This window comes from Struthio camelus, chromosome 1 (genome assembly GCF_040807025.1).
Source record: "Struthio camelus isolate bStrCam1 chromosome 1, bStrCam1.hap1, whole genome shotgun sequence".
NCBI lineage: Eukaryota > Metazoa > Chordata > Aves > Struthioniformes > Struthionidae > Struthio > Struthio camelus.
The window spans coordinates 70,817,898-70,834,787 of record NC_090942.1 but is presented as its reverse complement, the minus strand read 5'-3'; the positions used below and the strand labels follow the sequence as shown (position 1 = coordinate 70,834,787).

Sequence of the window (16,890 nt, the reverse complement as noted above, 5' to 3'; positions counted from 1 at the left end):
AACTGGTGAGAATCTAAAAGGTTTTATCCGAGTCCACATATTTCCTTTTTTACCTTAATGCCCTTTGCAAAAAAACAAAGACAAAAAGCACCTCAGAAGTGTTTTCAGTTCTGTAGTTTCAACATCTATTTCAAGCTCAAAGCATGCTTTGAATACATGCTGCCCTCGTATCCGAAGATAAAAATTTGGGGTGGGGGGGTCTGCAAGTCAAAAGAAGTTGGAAATTGTGCAACTAGAGGAAGTAGTATGAGAATTCAATGAGCGTAGCGCATCAGTCAGATTTCACTGTTATGTTACTTCTTAAGACAGAAATATGGACATAGAAACTAGTTGAGACAAAAGTTTACGCTGCTTGGTGCAACACATATCTCCCAGGCATTTTTTCAGTCTTGATATCTTTTCTTAAGCAAAGAAAAGATTGCTATTAGCAGAAAGCAAAAGATTAATTGCTATTAGCAGATCTAACCTCTTTCTAGGAGTGCAGTAGCCGTCATTACTTTTAGTAAGTCACTGTGCAAACGTAGTCTTTGCAAGGACTCTCAAACAGAAATATCAGCCTGTGAAATGCCATCCTCTTTCCTCTTCTCTACTTATCATGGGCAAAGATACATGTCATTTTTTAATGAACCCAAACTTGTTTTACTGATGGGATACTAGCTCCTAAAGTAATTTATAGCAGTGGTGTTTTCAAGACTGGCGTGTTACTACTGCTGTGGTGTTAACACAGCAATCTTGTCATCACAGTGACTGTTATAACAGTATGTATACCTTTTGTTTTAAAACCTCCTCCTGCTTCCAAACATCATGTAACACCAACCAGTTTACTTGAAACTTCTCTGTTCTTCATGTGAAACAAACATTTTGAAAAAAATTTTCTAGAGGATGGCTCAGATAAAGTATTTTGTTATTTAATAGAGATGAGATGCTTCCCTGTTTGAAGTGAGGCTCCGTTAGCCTTGGAATGCTGTAATTCAGCACAGTTGGACAGGAACCTTTGGTGCATTGTTTAGTTGGCTCATTTAGGTCCGATGCCTTATTAGTTACTGAGAGTTTGCACTTTCAGTTCAGTAGGCACAGCCATAATTTTGGAAAGAAAAAGATCAAACTCAGTTCTATTTTGTCCTTTTTATTTTATAGGTTAATGATGCTTGTAAGCCAGAGGTGAAAGTGGCTCAGCAGTGCAACATCAGGAAGTCTGGCAGACTGGAAGAGAACAGCTGCCCCCCAGGGTAGCTGCTAAGTGTGAAGCATGGAAGAAAGTAAGAATGAGAAGGTGAACCTGGCTCATGTTCTCTTCGACAGATTTGTCCAGGCTTCAACCTGCAAGGGGACTCTCAAGGCTTTCCAAGAGCTCTGTGATTACCTAGAACTAAAACCCAAGGACTATCGTTCTTTCTATCACAAACTCAAGTCCAAGCTAAATTACTGGAAGGCCAAAGCTTTGTGGGCCAAATTGGATAAGAGGGGCAGCCATAAAGACTACAAGAAGGGGAAAGCGTGCGCCAACACAAAGGTAAGGAAAGTGATCCTCTGTAGAGGTTTATTCATGGGAGTCTAGACACCTCTTTTACCCATTTTGTCTCTGAAATGCATAAGAAAAAGGTTGAATGTAGGAAGTTGTTTGCACAGCATCCCTGTAAGTCCAGGGAAGAGTTAGGAAAGTTTTCACCTATAATATTTATAATATAGTCATAATATGTTAGCATTTAACTCTCAATCAACAAGTGCATTTGCTTTCTACCAATTTTAATTGTCCACCTGAGTAGGAAAAACTAAATTGAAATCCTTCAGAATGACCAGGATATCTGTACTTTCTTCAGGAGAATCAGTTTGCAAATTTATTTATCTGTTTTTGTGGCATCAATACTATAAGTGAGGTTGAGTTAGCAAATCTTCATTTGCTTCTTTAATCTTATTAAGCATAATTTATGTTTTTTCATTACATAATATCAGGAAATGAAATTTGCTATTGGAGTCTGGATACGAAATATTTTATTGGAAATTTCCAAATACATCCCTTTCGGTTTGAAAATTTCCGTAACTCTCTTAAGAAAAGTAAAACTTTCCTGCCAATTTAGCAAAATATTATAGTTAACAGTCAAAAGTAATCCCTTATTTTTCATGTCTTAAAAAAGAAAAGGAAAAAGCAAAAACATTGTGGAAACTCATATCAATTCATTTTAAAAGATTGATGTGCGCTATTTATAGCAAGAAATTGCTGCCTTCACCTGAAAAAAATAATTTAACCTCATTGTTGGGAGCTGGTGTTTATGTGCTGCACCCTTGTTGACAGTACAGTATGAGCTTAATTATGTATTTTGTTATTATTGAAAGGTGTTTCTTTGTATCGTTCGTGAAAATGTGCATGTAATAAGTTATTTTAGCAAGTAATCATACACTTTTTAAAAAAAGGGAGATAGGAATATGATGAAATTAGAACAGGATTATTACCTCCTTTATTGAGGACAATGGATGCTTTTCTTTCCGTTATAGATTCACCTTTCTAGGGAAGGAAATATCTTGAGTAATTCCTCTGGCAGAGAACTAAGGGGAAATACATTCTATTTAGGATATAGTCAGTCATCTCAGACCTTTGGACTGAAGTTAAATTCCCAACTAGGTATTAGAAAGTTACATTAGTTTTTTCTTTGCTTATTCTAGTTCACTTTCCAATTGCCATTTTCATATGGATGGTAGCATTTATAATGAATTATTACAATAATACTGTGAAAAATTACTAATGGACCAAGGGCTTGTTTTCCCAGATCTCATGAAAAATAATCCTTTCCTCAAAAAGTTTGCAATTGATACATAATGTAGAAGGTGAGTATAGATTAACTTGGAAAACAATCAAACAAGTAGGCAGTGTTGGCCATTGTGGTGGACAGTAGCTTCGACACCCCAGAAGTCCAACCAGTGTTAAGTTTTATTGTTTTCAGGCAGCATGACAAGGGAAGGGCTTGTAGGAAGATTAGTATAGTCGTTTTTGTGTTTATTTAAGAGTAAAGCTTCTAAGGTTACTATAGACATTGTAGTGAAAAATGCAAAATTATTCCTCTGAAAACTTATGCACCTCCTGTTAGTTGGGGTCAGGAGTTGCTCTCTTTCAAATTAAACATGATGGATAGAAGTGAAACTGTGTGAAAGGCTGTGAAGTGAAGACAAGCGGCTTATGTTTTTATGAGGAAGAGAATGAGAAATCTGTGGAAGAGTATAAATAGATTTTGACTTACATGAAGTAATAGGCTAAAAGAGTAGTGTCTGTGATCTGAATATATCTTAGTGGGCAAGACTGCATTTGTTAACACTGGAGAAGAGGTTGCTTCAGTAATAGAGATGCACCATGAGCAAGAGAGTCACTGGAAGAATACTGCATAACTTAGACATTGCTTGAATATAAGAGCTTACAAAAAAGAGACCTGAGTGGAGGCTGACATCCAGTTATGAATAACGTTCAGAAAACTGATGTTGACATGATCTAGAAGGAAACTGGTGAGGTGTGCTTAGAAGGAAAGGAAGCTAGAGCTCCATTTTATCATGCTGGGCTTGATCTGACAACTAGACAACCATGAAGAGATGTCAGAAAGGTGGAGATTTTAGCTTGGACAAAAAGAAATCAAGTCTGAGTTGGAGAAAGTTCTGCGAACCTTCAGCACTGACAAGTTGATTGAACTAGTTCCCTGCGAATGAGATTATGCGAAGGAAAATTGTAGAGGAAGAGAGGAGAAGGAGACGAAGGGCAAAGCCCTGATGAACCCCTGTGGACCGTCGGAGATGAGAGAAGTGGGGGAAACTAGGGAAGTCATTCAGATGGTGCACTGAAAGAGTAACTGGAGACATACTGTCTTATAAGAAATCTAAAAGGGCGCACTTGGAGGAGTTACAGTGTAGCCAACTGTCTTAAAACTGTCTTTTCAACTTTAGTTGAAAAGTGGGTAAAAGCAGTAGAGGAAAGAATATTGGGAATGATGTTTGACTAGGAAGAGTTTGCTAGAGATTTTATGTAGTTCCAAAGTTGAGTGTCTTTCCTGGATCAAAGCCAAGCTAGAGAGAGTGTAGGATGGAATGGGAGAAACGGGATCAAGAGAGTGATTGCGGAAGTGGCACTTGGTGATCTTGGAGATGAAATAGTGATGAGATAAACAGAGTCATGAATCACCCTCATATGGTGATGAGAGAGAAACCTCAGAATTGGCTGGCAGTGCTGTGGAGCCAGAGGACCAGAGGGGGTGGGCATGGTGTGAGCTTGCTGAATTGGTCTCCAGGCAAAGCAGAGGGCTTATGCCTTAGCGCTCTCCTGGGCTTGTGACAAGGAAAAAAAGACAGAGGAAAAAAAAGAGATAGAGTGAAAGAACGGAGGAGGAGAGCAAAGGCCAGTCATATAGTAACTTGCCAGTGTTTCTAAGATGCTATTGGAGAGGTGCTATAGAGAGAGACAAATAATGATGAACAGATTTAAGGTGGCAAAATAAAGCAAAAAACACATAGCACAGCGGATTTGGAGTAATTTTGAGTGGTGAAATTAGCTAGATTGAAAGGAAGTGAAATTTGGTTAAATATTTACTCTTTTGTTAGTACACATTTATGAATATACCTGGGGTTATGAATCATTTTTATATGCTTTTAAATGTAAATTTTGTTGACATTTTTTATGTAAATAAATGATATCAGTATGTGTCCTTTTAACATTTTTTTCTTGCATCTATCAAGTAATTACTTGTTTCATATCCTAACAGCGTCTCCTACTAAGTGTTTGTATATAATTGCTGAGAAATAATCATAACTATTCCAAGTAGAGACCTTTTGAGCACTGAGTCATATCTGATTTGATGTTTGTTATCTCACCTGGTTTTATGTTCCTAATTTTTAATGGAATTTGCAAAGCACTAATTAAAAATAAAACAGAAACTTAAGTGGGGATCTGGAGATGGTAGAATTTAAAATAAAGATTAAGATTCTACCCATATTACCGGAGCAGATGTCTGTCATTTCTGTAGTAAAGCTCAGCTTCTATATGGTTGCAAGTATGTCAATTTTCAGGAAATTTCAATATACCCAAAGAGATATAGAATAGAGGCTAACGAATAATAGTTATTTTTCCTATGAAAGTAGAGAGAAGATTTCATCCTCTGGAGTTCAGCTCTTGCATGCCAGCTTAAAAAGCGTGCAGGGATTAAGTGCCAAGAGCAGAGTTCTGCAGTTGGTGCATCACATAGCCAGTGCCCAGGTTAACCAGAATTCAGATAATTGGCGCTATTGGTCATGAAAGCAAGAATTGCATGTAATGATTTCTTCAGATGTAAATAGGTACCAAAGAATTTTTACATTGTCCCCTGTATACATTCAGCCTAGGCACCTCAAAGGGGAACCAGGAGATAATTCACCAGTTGAGAACTTACCTTTCTTCATTGGCTATAGAGAGAATGCAGCATTTCAGTTTGCATTTACTGTGACTTTACCATTACGATATTGATAATGAAAACTTAATATAACCTATCTGAGAAGTCTTCAGCGGTAAGTGTTTCTGAGGGGTGAGCTGGCTGTAGTGCACAGAGTTGCAGTAATTGATTTGAGTCATTGCAGGGAGAGGGAACAAGGAAGAGCAGTGACTGACTTTTTATTTGACACCTCATGTATTCACTGCCTATGAGGGTATTAGACCTGGTGTTTCCACAGGAGATCTGAAACTGGAAAAGCATTAAAAGGGATAAGGGGACAGATTTTTTATTTCTCTTTAAATTGTGCTTAATACTTGCTATGTTTTACAACAACATTATTTAATTATTTTGTAGTGGTAACGAATGGCAACCTTGGCCATGAATACTTCACTGGGTCCTAAACATAGCCTAGATGTTACATCCTCATATGTGGAAAAAAATTGCTGGCAATTAAAAAATTACTGGTGGCAAAATTACTGATAATTTACAGTTAGATTCAGTGGACCTACATTTAAATAGTCAGGTTTTAATTCAGTTCATTTGTTCTTGCGTACTCAATTGCCACTACTTTACATGAGGAAAGTATTCAAAGACTGAAAATCTGCCGTGTCAATGCAGACTCATTGCTTATTGAATCTAGTCTCTTTGAAGGTTGCAGTTCTCGGAGGAGCAAAATTACTACCTGGTTAAACACAAAACATGCAATTAATTTCGTTACAAGGTTAAAAAAGAAAGACTAAATGATACTTCAGAGTTATGCTTATCCCCAACGAAAGCAATAATGAATTGGAGAAGTATGTTAGATCCTGATCCGTTACTACTTTCAACAAATTGCAAGTTGGGCATTTGTTCAATATACAAGTCTCTTTAGGAACTACATTGCAAATAGCTCTGTTGTTGGGCTTGCCTTTTCTCTGTGTGCCTTCAGGTTCCCAGAACTACTAAATAAACAGTGTTGTTATCCTTCACTTCCCCTTCCTCTAGACTTGGATCTCTGCCCTCACGTTTACGTGACTTTTTATCTTATTTTGTATTTGCCTGTCAGTTGTTAGCATACCTCTTCATAACTCTTGCATGAACTATTTTATTTCCAACTTTATCATTCTGGCTTTGTATCTGCGGTTTCATATAGTTTGCAGAATGCATGCCCCAGTGAATAACTGGCTAAAATGTGGTGAGCTGTAAAAATGGACGTATGGGGACTATGAAAGAACAAAAATCTTTTATTTCAGGATAGGCTGTTTGGTCGGAAGGTTAGGTTCTGATTAATTTTTAGCATACCTCTGAGTTTCTCAGAGAGCTTTGTTGTCCAGCTCTAAAGCTACATAAATATCTGGAAAATATTCACATAGCAGCTGCAGTCACCACTGTAGCAAGGTCTTTATTATGTGGGACTAGTTTATACTCAGTAGAAATTAAAGTACAAAAATAATATGACAAAATGGACATGTTCACTATATTTGGCTACACATACATGCCAGCTTTGTGGACCTCAGTTTCTGTGGGTAACAAGTGTCAACAGACTGTTTTGTTTTTTTAATCTTAAAATAAATTATCTTGCTGTATCTCTTGTTTCTCAAAAAAACCCCCAAAACCTAGCACTAGATATGCAAGTATTTAACATTATGTAGTTGATTTTTGGCTTCATAGCGTCTGTGAGTAGAGCGGAAGCAGACATGGGAAGATGAAAGACCACATGACAAAAGTTAGCTCAGAGAAAATTTATCCCAATAAAAATGGTCGTCAGTTACACAAAATTTGTATTTACGTTATATTTAATTTTCTGAAGTTTCCCTTGCTGCAAAAGTAGAAGCAGCAGCGTAGGCATGAGTTAATGCGCTTTGACGTGACCATTATCTGTGCTACTCAAAGTGATATTGTTCATAAAAACATCAGCAGCTCATGTATTTCTCAGCCTTAGAATACTAGCTGTTACTGTGTTACTCGGTGATCATGAAGAGTTTTTAGTGTTTAGTGCTCTAGGAAGGGCAGCTCAAGTTTTGGAAAATGAGGGAGAAGGCTAGATCACCTGCTTTAAGAAGAGCAACACATGGATAGAATGGGGGAGGAGGTGGCAGCCTTGAGCCTTCAGAAATGCTGATGCTCTCCAAGTACTTACATAGCTTATAGAGTACATCTTGGCAGCTCTTCTTAAAACGAGAATTGAAAACAGGAAGGTGACTTGTTGCTTCTCCAGACTTTCACTGCTGTGTAATATGCTTTATTTTCAGGTTTCAGTTACTGCTTTAACCTATCAGTGGCAGAGCATGGCAGGTAACAATAGAAAGACTGAACTGAAATTTCAACTTAGGTTGCAAACAAAGAGCGCTTACCCCTACGAGCTGTGGGATGCTTTGAAGCTGTGGTAAGAATACCTTTTTCCTCCTAGGGCTGTAAAGTTACTCTGTACTGGTTGTTTTGCAGTGTCTGATAATTGGGGCTGGACCCTGTGGCCTTCGTACAGCCATCGACCTGTCATTCCTAGGAGCAAAGGTGGTGGTCATAGAAAAGAGGGATGCCTTTTCCCGCAATAATGTTCTGCACTTGTGGCCGTTCACCATACATGACTTGCGAGGTCTTGGCGCCAAAAAGTTCTATGGCAAATTCTGTGCGGGATCCATAGACCATATCAGTAAGTACAGCTGCTGCTAGCCACAGCAGCACTTGTTTTCCCCGGGGAAGGCAGGATACGCATGGGCTAATTCATTAGAATTCAGCCTACACAGTAACTGCTCTAACCTCCTTTTGGTGCATTTCAGCATTACTTTTGTATAGCACAATCTGGGCTAGCCCTAGATGTGGGAGAAATACATTGCGCGTTGAGATTAACAGACATGCAGTGTATGCCTGTCATCTTTTACACCTACTACTTTCAGAGGTTTATCTTTTTCTTACACTGAAAAGTACATTTAGGGTTCAAAGCTTTTTTTGATGGATAATTTTCTTATTTTTGCTGTTACATCCCTGCAGCTGCCACATTATTCTGTTTCATTTGAACATTGTAAGCAAGTTGTTAAAAAAATTGCTAAATGTTTTTGAACGTTCTTTTGAATGTCGATCTGAAAAATGGGGGAACTGTTTTGGCATTGTTCACTGTTAATATCCGTATTTTTGAAAGAGCGGTGAAGATTTTTGCAGGAAAACTGCTAATCTATGAATAGGCTTTGATTGGATTAGAGATTTACATACCAAAACTGAGAATAATTTTGATAGTTCTCAAATTCTGATAAACCAATTTAAAAACTGAATGACTGCTTCAGTAGGACAGGAATTATCTTTTTCCAATGTTTCTCTTTCTCCAATACTTTACTGGACATGCCACAGCCAGAGTATTTTGCTCACCAATCTGTGCTGACCTCTTGGGATAATTGGGGAAAATAAAGTGGCAGAAAGATAGTAGGTAAGATTTATCCTCTTGTCCAAAGCAAAAACTGTTCTTTTTTAGGAAGTGAAAGGTATAACTGAAGGGTCTTCGGAACTTCCGTCTTGCAGGTTGCTTCTTTTCTTCCAATTTCTCATTATTTTTATTCTTCCGGTACTTTATAAATGCCATCATCTTTTGTATTTCAGCACAGCTGAATGTTAGTATTTAGGTGGAGCTTTTTCTCATTTTCGTATCTGGAATATGACAGTAGAGGGTATTCCTTCAGAGTAGTAGTGTTTTCACATTGTCATTTCTGTACCCACTACCTACACTAACGTTAGAGGAAAGAGATGGTGTGAAACTTACTGTGCTGTCACTAACCTAAAGGTGTTAGGATAAAGGTGAAGTCCAGTAGTACAACCAGTACATCTGTAATAGTACAAGTGGCTAGTTGCTACCTGTGATCAAAGTGCAGTCTTGTTTGTGCTCTCCTTCCTACATCCCCTGCAATGCGTGTTCTGGTTGTTTCCCTTGTTCCTGATTTGGGGACTGAAACATTAAAAAGTTATTTACTTGCTTTGGGGAGGGTTGGAGTTTCTGCTATATGGAAGTTTTTTGGCATGCCATGATGTTACACACCAGTGCTGCCTCAATGGAAAGTACTAGGAAACACAGTGTGAAGAAGAAAGCAGCAGTCGACCTTTAAATGAATTTATCTGTAATGTTAAACCATACAGGGACACGTGTATGCACGTGCTCTTTTCTTTTTCTTACATTTCTTTATCATCTGCTTTCTTGCAGGTATCCGTCAGCTCCAGCTTATCCTTTTGAAGGTTGCCTTGATCTTGGGAATCGAGATCCATGTCAATGTGGAATTTCAGGGGCTTGTTTACCCTCCTGAGGATCAGGAGAATGAAAGCAAGTAGAATTGAAACGGGTAGTCGAGAAAGGGGAAGTTATGGAAGGATACACAGACTCCAGCTCTTCAGCCCTGCTTATAACACTAAGTCCTTTCCTCATACTCTGTTAATGAGAATAATCGTTACTTCTTTTTTGCTGGGATTTATAGTTGGTTTTATTCTTTCTATTGAAGAATCCAAATTAGTTGCTATATAAAACAAAAGACACCTGAGGTACTAAGCAGAAATAATCCAAGACACAGCCAGTCATAATCACTCTTAAAATATTTAGAGCTTATTACACTTGGAAGATAGCTTTTTATGGCTGACTCCTTTTTTTGCATTCACTGAAGATATTTGCACCAGTTACCTGCATGGTTTTTGTAAATGTTGTTGACAGTCTTTTACTGAGCAAACAAATCACGTACCAGTGTGGTCTTTGACTTTGCACATGTTAGCCAAATCAATTTTGCTGTTACGAAAGACTGAGCCTGTAGAGATCTTTGTTACACTTTTTGCATCTTTGTGAAATCTCGTCTGATCACTGTAGAAGATCGTGTCTTACTTGTTTTTTGCCATAGTGTTAATTGAAAAGTAGAAGAAGCTATAGAAGGTTGTAGTCATCCTTACAGGTACTAATCAGGGTGGATTTATTTGGGACCGTCACTGCCTGACACAGTGCATTCTCTGATTCCCTTAGAAAGAGAGTGTCTATGCAGGTCAACAATACCCAGGTCAATAGTATGGCTCTCCTGCGCTGCATCTTTGTTGACCATGTGAAAATGGCTTATAGGTAGTAACAAGTGTTTTTGTATAGTTTTTGCATATCTGTTGTATTGGGTGCGCTGCTTATGTTGTCATTAACCTGGAGTTTATCCACAGGGATAGGTTGGCGTGCATTGGTCCACCCAAAAACACATCCAGTATCTGAGTATGAATTTGAAGTAATCATTGGAGGGGATGGCAGGAGGAACACCTTAGAAGGTAATGGCTTTTGGTGCATCCGTAATGTAAAATATTCTATATTTATTCACTTTGAATAGACTTACTCTTAAGTTAGAGTAGATATAAACAAAAACGGCCCTCAGCGTCCAAACCCAAAATCTGGAAAAGACATTTGACTAGTGATAGGGAGATTAAAATTCCATGCAGAAATCCAGTTATATCATGGATAGCTGTCTTTTTTTTTGTCTCACTGTACACTAGTGAAGAATTTAGATGTTTTGACCTGGATAATTTTTGCATTTTTTTTTTTAAGTTGAGTAGTGTTGCAGCTCTTGCTGCTGAGAGTAGAGTTGAAGTTTTGAATACTCTTCTGGTGTAGTAGAGTATTATATCTTAATATTTTTGATGCAAATTGCAGTTTTTGGTAAGAGAGGGAATTTTTTTCCCTAACCTTTTTATTTTCCTGAGGAAGCAATTTGCAAGAGGAGGTTTTTTTTGTTGCTTTCTCTGTGGAAGAGTTTCTAGTACTTCAGATTCATTCTCTCCCTTATTTTATGAGCACAACTATTTATGGCATGCTGAGCATTCTATGACGTTATGCTCTTTTTGTTAACATTATTAGTTTATCTTTCCCATAGGGTTTCGCCGAAAAGAGTTCCGTGGCAAACTCGCAATTGCTATCACAGCAAACTTCATCAATCGCAACACCACAGCTGAAGCCAAAGTAGAAGAGATCAGCGGTGTGGCCTTCATATTCAATCAGAAGTTCTTCCAGGATCTGCGAGAAGCCACAGGTTTGTCAGCAATAGACAGATTTCCAGTGAAAACTATTTGTCTTTATTATTATAACTTTCGGTAATTCAGGTATCACATGTTTAATCAATAAATGATCATCTTGAGCCAGGAAGCTAGTCATTACTCTCTCTCTTCCAAGTTTGACTTCCCTCACTTTTATAGCTTTTCTGTACAGCTGTATAAAGCAGATGTGTGCCATTGTCATTCAAAGATGGAGAACTTATTTCCTTGACGGTTTTCAGGAAAGCTGAGCCCTTCCTAAGAAAAGTCTGAATCCTGAATTCGGCTCTCTGTACTCCACATCTGAATGCAAACCTTAGAGTGATGATAACTATATTTTTAAAAAGAGGTAGCTAAAGAGGTAAAGTGTGCTGTTGTGGTTTTGCTGAAGATTCATGTTCTAAACTCACCAAAAGCATGGGAGGAAGCTGCTTGGCATTCTCCTTAAGGCTTTCTAACCATGTAGTTTCAATTTACTTTCTTCTCATAGAGCTCATGTGTTGCACAAAACATGTAACTTGTTCCTTTATTACCACGTCTCTTGTTCTCGCACAAGGTATTGACTTAGAGAACATTGTCTACTACAAAGATGATACGCACTACTTTGTCATGACTGCCAAAAAGCAGAGCTTGCTGGATAAAGGAGTGATACGGCATGTGGGTATTAACTTTTTATGTATTCTCTGTAAACTAAGATTTTGGCACAATTTGTTTTTGGCATGCTGAAAGAAGGGAACAGAATTGTTTCACACCATACATTTTTATACAGGCATATTTTTAGAACCCAGATATGTGTGATTAATGCCCTTCTGAAGTATTTTGAGCCATCAGAAAAGCGTTGTAAGATCTACCGTATCCAAATTTGAATCTCTGTGTAGATTTGGGGGTTTCATTCACGTTAAGATACAATACACTTCCAGAGTCTTTGACTACTTTGTTGAGTCTCCCTCATTTTATGGAAATGAAGAAGCAGGGAGTGAAGAAAATCTTGGGAATTTACCCATATCTTATTCTGACAGAAACTAACTTAAAACTAGTTTACTCGCAAAGAAATTTATAAGGTCTTCCACGTTTTATCGGAAAATAGGGTGTGAAAAAAATTTTCGGAAGTTTCTTTGCCCTTTCACTTTCAGAAATGCTAGTGGAGCTGATGATTATTTGCAACAAAAGATTTACAAATTTTCTCTTGGAAGCTTAGACATAGGGCAGATCTATAGCCATGGACTTGCAGGAATGTCAGTACCAACAATTGTATATACCAGTCTTAAAATGCCCTTGTGAATATGGCTATTTCACTTTTCCTGGTCTGTCTTTGGCAGGATTATGCTGACACAGAGTTATTACTCTCACGGGAGAATGTGGACCAGGAGGCCTTGCTAAACTATGCCAGAGAAGCAGCTGACTTCTCCACTAATCAGCAGCTGCCATCACTGGACTTTGCCATCAATCACTATGGTCAGCCAGATGTGGCTATGTTTGACTTCACGTGTATGTACGCATCAGAGAATGCTGCACTGGTGCGAGAGCAGAATGGTCACCAGTTACTTGTGGCTTTGGTTGGGGACAGTCTCTTAGAGGTTTGTGTTTTAAACTTACCGTGTGTGAAGAATGAATTGAAGCACAAGCACAAGCCATTGCGCCCATCTCTGAAATATGTGCTGCTTTCCCTTCGGCCTATAAAATTGTTATTATGAGGAAAGCTGCTGTTTATTATATAATAATGTGGGAGGTTTGGAAGAACGGTAGGAGTGTTGGGAAAGCAGAATATTTAGCACTGAAGAAAATGTGTTAGAGAGTTTCTGAAGTTATGTCTGTTCCATCTGTTCCTTATTGGGACAGTGAGACTCTCTATGGAACCTACTGTAGTTCTGTTAATAATTAGCATTTTGTAGTTTGTTAAATAGTACAGTCTTGAAAAGAAGCTGTTAAGAGACTCCAGGCTATGAATTGTTGTTGGAAATAGAGGAAGGTTGGCTTTGGGGGAGCTCGTGGCCAAATCACCATACATCCGACTTCATCTAGCCCAGTGGGAGTAGAGCTTTAAGTTAATTACTGAGCTATGATTTCCCAGCAGATTATCCTCTGAATGTATTCTTGATACTGATTTAGAATTTCCATTTCCCGAATGACACTTCTCCTTTCTCTGCTTTTTCTGTAACATGTACTATTAGCCTTTTTGGCCAATGGGAACTGGAATAGCCAGGGGATTTCTGGCTGCAATGGACTCTGCGTGGATGGTACGAAGTTGGTCGCTTGGAGCTAGTCCTTTGGAAGTTCTTGCAGAGAGGTAATAGAGAAAACGAATGCACTTTTCAGTTCTAATCTAAAACCTCCATCATGTTATCATTAATTCCAGTTCCTTCTTGTACAAATATACAGACAAAATGGAGCATACAGATTCTTACTAATGTTTTTAGAGGATGCTTATGTGTATAGTTTCATTAAAGAAAAGATTTCCTAAGGAGCTGATAAATTGAAGTACATTTAGAGAGGAATAAGAAATATTGCAGCTGTTCTCTCTTCTGGTTAAAAAGCATATTAGAAGAGTGTTTTGTTGGTGCTTATCGGTATTATGAAGAGAAAGTGAGCCTGACTTACTGCTACCAGCCTTAGAACAGTGAACCAGATGAAGATGTAGGTGCCTTCAGAGTATCAGAGACAAAAATCTTGTCATCCCTTATTATCTTATCGATCTCTTTGACCATTTTCTGTTAATTAAGCTAGATCTGTTTGTATTTCACATTCTCTTTCTAAATTTGTCAATTTATTTCATGCAAATCAAATACTATCTTGGGCTTTTTGTTTCTTTGGAGTATTGAGTTCTTGACGTTTTCGTCCTCTTTGACTGAGAGTTGTTTTGGTGGTTCAGGGTGATCTCTTGTAGATCAGAACGCAGTAAGAGATGGTGTAAATAAGATCAACATCTAGTAGAACCTGTTTTAAAAACTTAAACAACTGCAGCTTCTGACTATCATGAACCATGGTTTAATTTTTAAAATTTTATAAATGGCACAGTCGATACTAAAAATATTGAAAAAATTGTTGCAGTTAGCTTCACACACTTCCTTGAGATTAATTAATCAATTTATTAATTTTTTGCAGGGCTGATTGAATTTTCAGGAAATCTTATTACTAGAATTTTTGTGACTTCAAAATAAACATTAGAAAGTTATCTGTATTTTTCAGCATAAAGATTTTTCTAATTTAAAGATCACAAATTTAATAAAAAAGACCATAAAGTCAGATGAATAAAAGTTTGACTTTCTAAATATGCATCTGAATGATTCAAAACTTAAAATTTCATATAGGTCAAGCCTGCAAAACCTCATAAAAGGAATACAACCTGGTCAAATCAGTTCAGTTCCCATTACTGGGGGAAATGAATATTTCAACTGGTCACATGTATTTCAGAGGGTTTGTATGTATATTATTTTTATGTTGGAGGAATTTCTCAACAGGCTTGTCACTGAGTCATATACTCTTTACAGAGTAGCAGAATTTGTAAATTAAATCAGAATTTATTTACAGTTTGGAAACAATTACCTTTTAGTCTATTGTATGTCAGTAATTCTGTTGTGCCACGTTTTTATTAGTAATTATATTTTAATTATCACATAACTACAAAATGAAGCTTCCACTTCTCATTTTCTAATTTGAGAACTATTAATGTGTAATTTAAAAGCAGAAATCATAGAATCATGTAGTTTGGAAGGGACCTCCAAACATGGAGCTTATCTGCCTCTTGGCTGCCTGAAGTCTGTTCAGTACAGTGTTTGACATGATTTTGTTGGTCAGGAACAGGAAATTGGGCCATTCTTTTCCTTTCCTCTACCAAATAGAATTTGTTTTATATCCCCTTTCACAAAGGCTTATGTTAATATTTTGTCCGAACTGAAGTAACATTGCGGTTCTCATTACCCGTATAAAAGTCTAATTAATTGTGAAGACCATAATCTTTTGGCAGAAGTTTTATTTTGTGTCAGTTGTTTCCAGAGGTCCTCTTGCTGTCAGTGTGAGAAGTTAAATAGGGACATTGTGATTGATTTATTTTGACCATACCATTCATCATTTGTATTTCACCATGCATGTCTCTTCTCTGAAAAGTTTCAACTGTTCATATAACTTTACCATTTTATCTAATATTAATTTATGCTGTCTGTCTGTGTACTGCTTACTTCTAGTATGTTAGGTTTGGGGTAAATAAACTTGAAAACATTCCGGAAGTGGGTATCCTTTTGATATATCATAGATTCATAGAGGAATTTAGGTTGAACGGACTTCTAAAAGGTCACCTAGTCCAACATCCTGCTTAAGATTGGGTCCAGCTAGATCAGATTGCTCAGGGCTATGTGCAGTCACGTTTTGAATATCTCCCAGGATGGAGATTCCAGGCCTACAACCCCGTCCCTTTGGCCTATAATCTCATTAGCTTACCCTTTCTGGATACCTTTTCCAGTGTTTGACCACCCTCATGATGAAAATTCCTGTATCTGATCGAATCTGCTGTGTTCCAACCTGTCTCCATTGCCTCTTGTCCCAGTGCTGTGCACCTCCAGGAAAAGTCTTGCTCCATCTTCTTAACACCTTTCCATTAGATACTTGCAGACAGCAATAAGATCTCCCTTGGGCCTTCTCTTCTCCAGGCTGAACAAAACGAGTTACCTTGGCCTCTCCTCACAGGGCAAGTGCTCCAGCGCCTTGGTGGCCCTGTTCCCACATCGCTCCAGTATGTCAATGTCTTTCTTGTACTGGGGAACCCTTTAGTCATGCTGCAGTGTATTGTTTTCTTCCCTTCTTTTGATTTCCAGAGTTATATTAAATTGCAGATTTTAATATACTTACACTGAATCTTAGCTCTGCGATACCTGAAGTGCTTAGTTTTCTGATCTGAGTGTTCTCTCTTACCAGGATTGACTTAGTGGTATTAGTAGTGATGCATTTCTTGAAAAAGTCACTTTTATGTTTTATTTTCCCAAGGGAAAGCATTTATAGGCTACTGCCTCAGACAACCCCTGAGAATGTGAGTAAAAACTTCAGCCATTATAGCATTGATCCTGCTACCCGGTATCCCAATATCAACGTCAACTTTTTGCGGCCACAACAGGTAATTGGATGAATAGTGCTTCTAAATGCTTGTAACCTGCATGATCTTTCCTTAGGTGAAGCTACACTAATGTTTTGGGAACAGGGACTGACTTGGCTGTGGCAATTTAACTTGGAAGCAGTGAAACGCTGACATATCCGTCAAGAGTAGGCCTCTGTACTCTACCCAACTCCTCTTAATGCAGGCTTTTTTAGAAGTCATAAAAATGTGCTTTTTATCAGTTATGTTTTTGATTTTGACAGTTTAAACCCTGTTTTAACGATATTTGAAATACATAGATTCGTGTGCATGTGTGTGTACTTTCTTAGTAGTAACGTGATATAGCTGTCTGTCACTGAAATTTGG

At 37.8% G+C, this 16,890-nt stretch overlaps 1 protein-coding gene across 3 annotated transcripts in view; it reads left to right on the top strand.

The window, feature by feature from the left end:
* The window catches only part of MICAL3 (microtubule associated monooxygenase, calponin and LIM domain containing 3), a 150,091-nt gene that overhangs the window by 38,698 nt on the left and 94,503 nt on the right, over positions 1-16,890 (top strand). For all 3 annotated transcript variants that reach the window (XM_068947717.1, XM_068947721.1, XM_068947728.1), the window contains exons 3-11: positions 1,138-1,513; positions 7,863-8,070; positions 9,604-9,720; positions 10,584-10,685; positions 11,285-11,440; positions 11,998-12,098; positions 12,761-13,018; positions 13,613-13,728; positions 16,419-16,545. In XM_068947717.1, coding sequence (XP_068803818.1) covers positions 1,250-1,513; positions 7,863-8,070; positions 9,604-9,720; positions 10,584-10,685; positions 11,285-11,440; positions 11,998-12,098; positions 12,761-13,018; positions 13,613-13,728; positions 16,419-16,545 — 1,449 coding nt within the window. In that variant the 5' untranslated portion in view covers positions 1,138-1,249. The remainder of the gene's footprint in view (positions 1-1,137; positions 1,514-7,862; positions 8,071-9,603; positions 9,721-10,583; positions 10,686-11,284; positions 11,441-11,997; positions 12,099-12,760; positions 13,019-13,612; positions 13,729-16,418; positions 16,546-16,890) is intronic.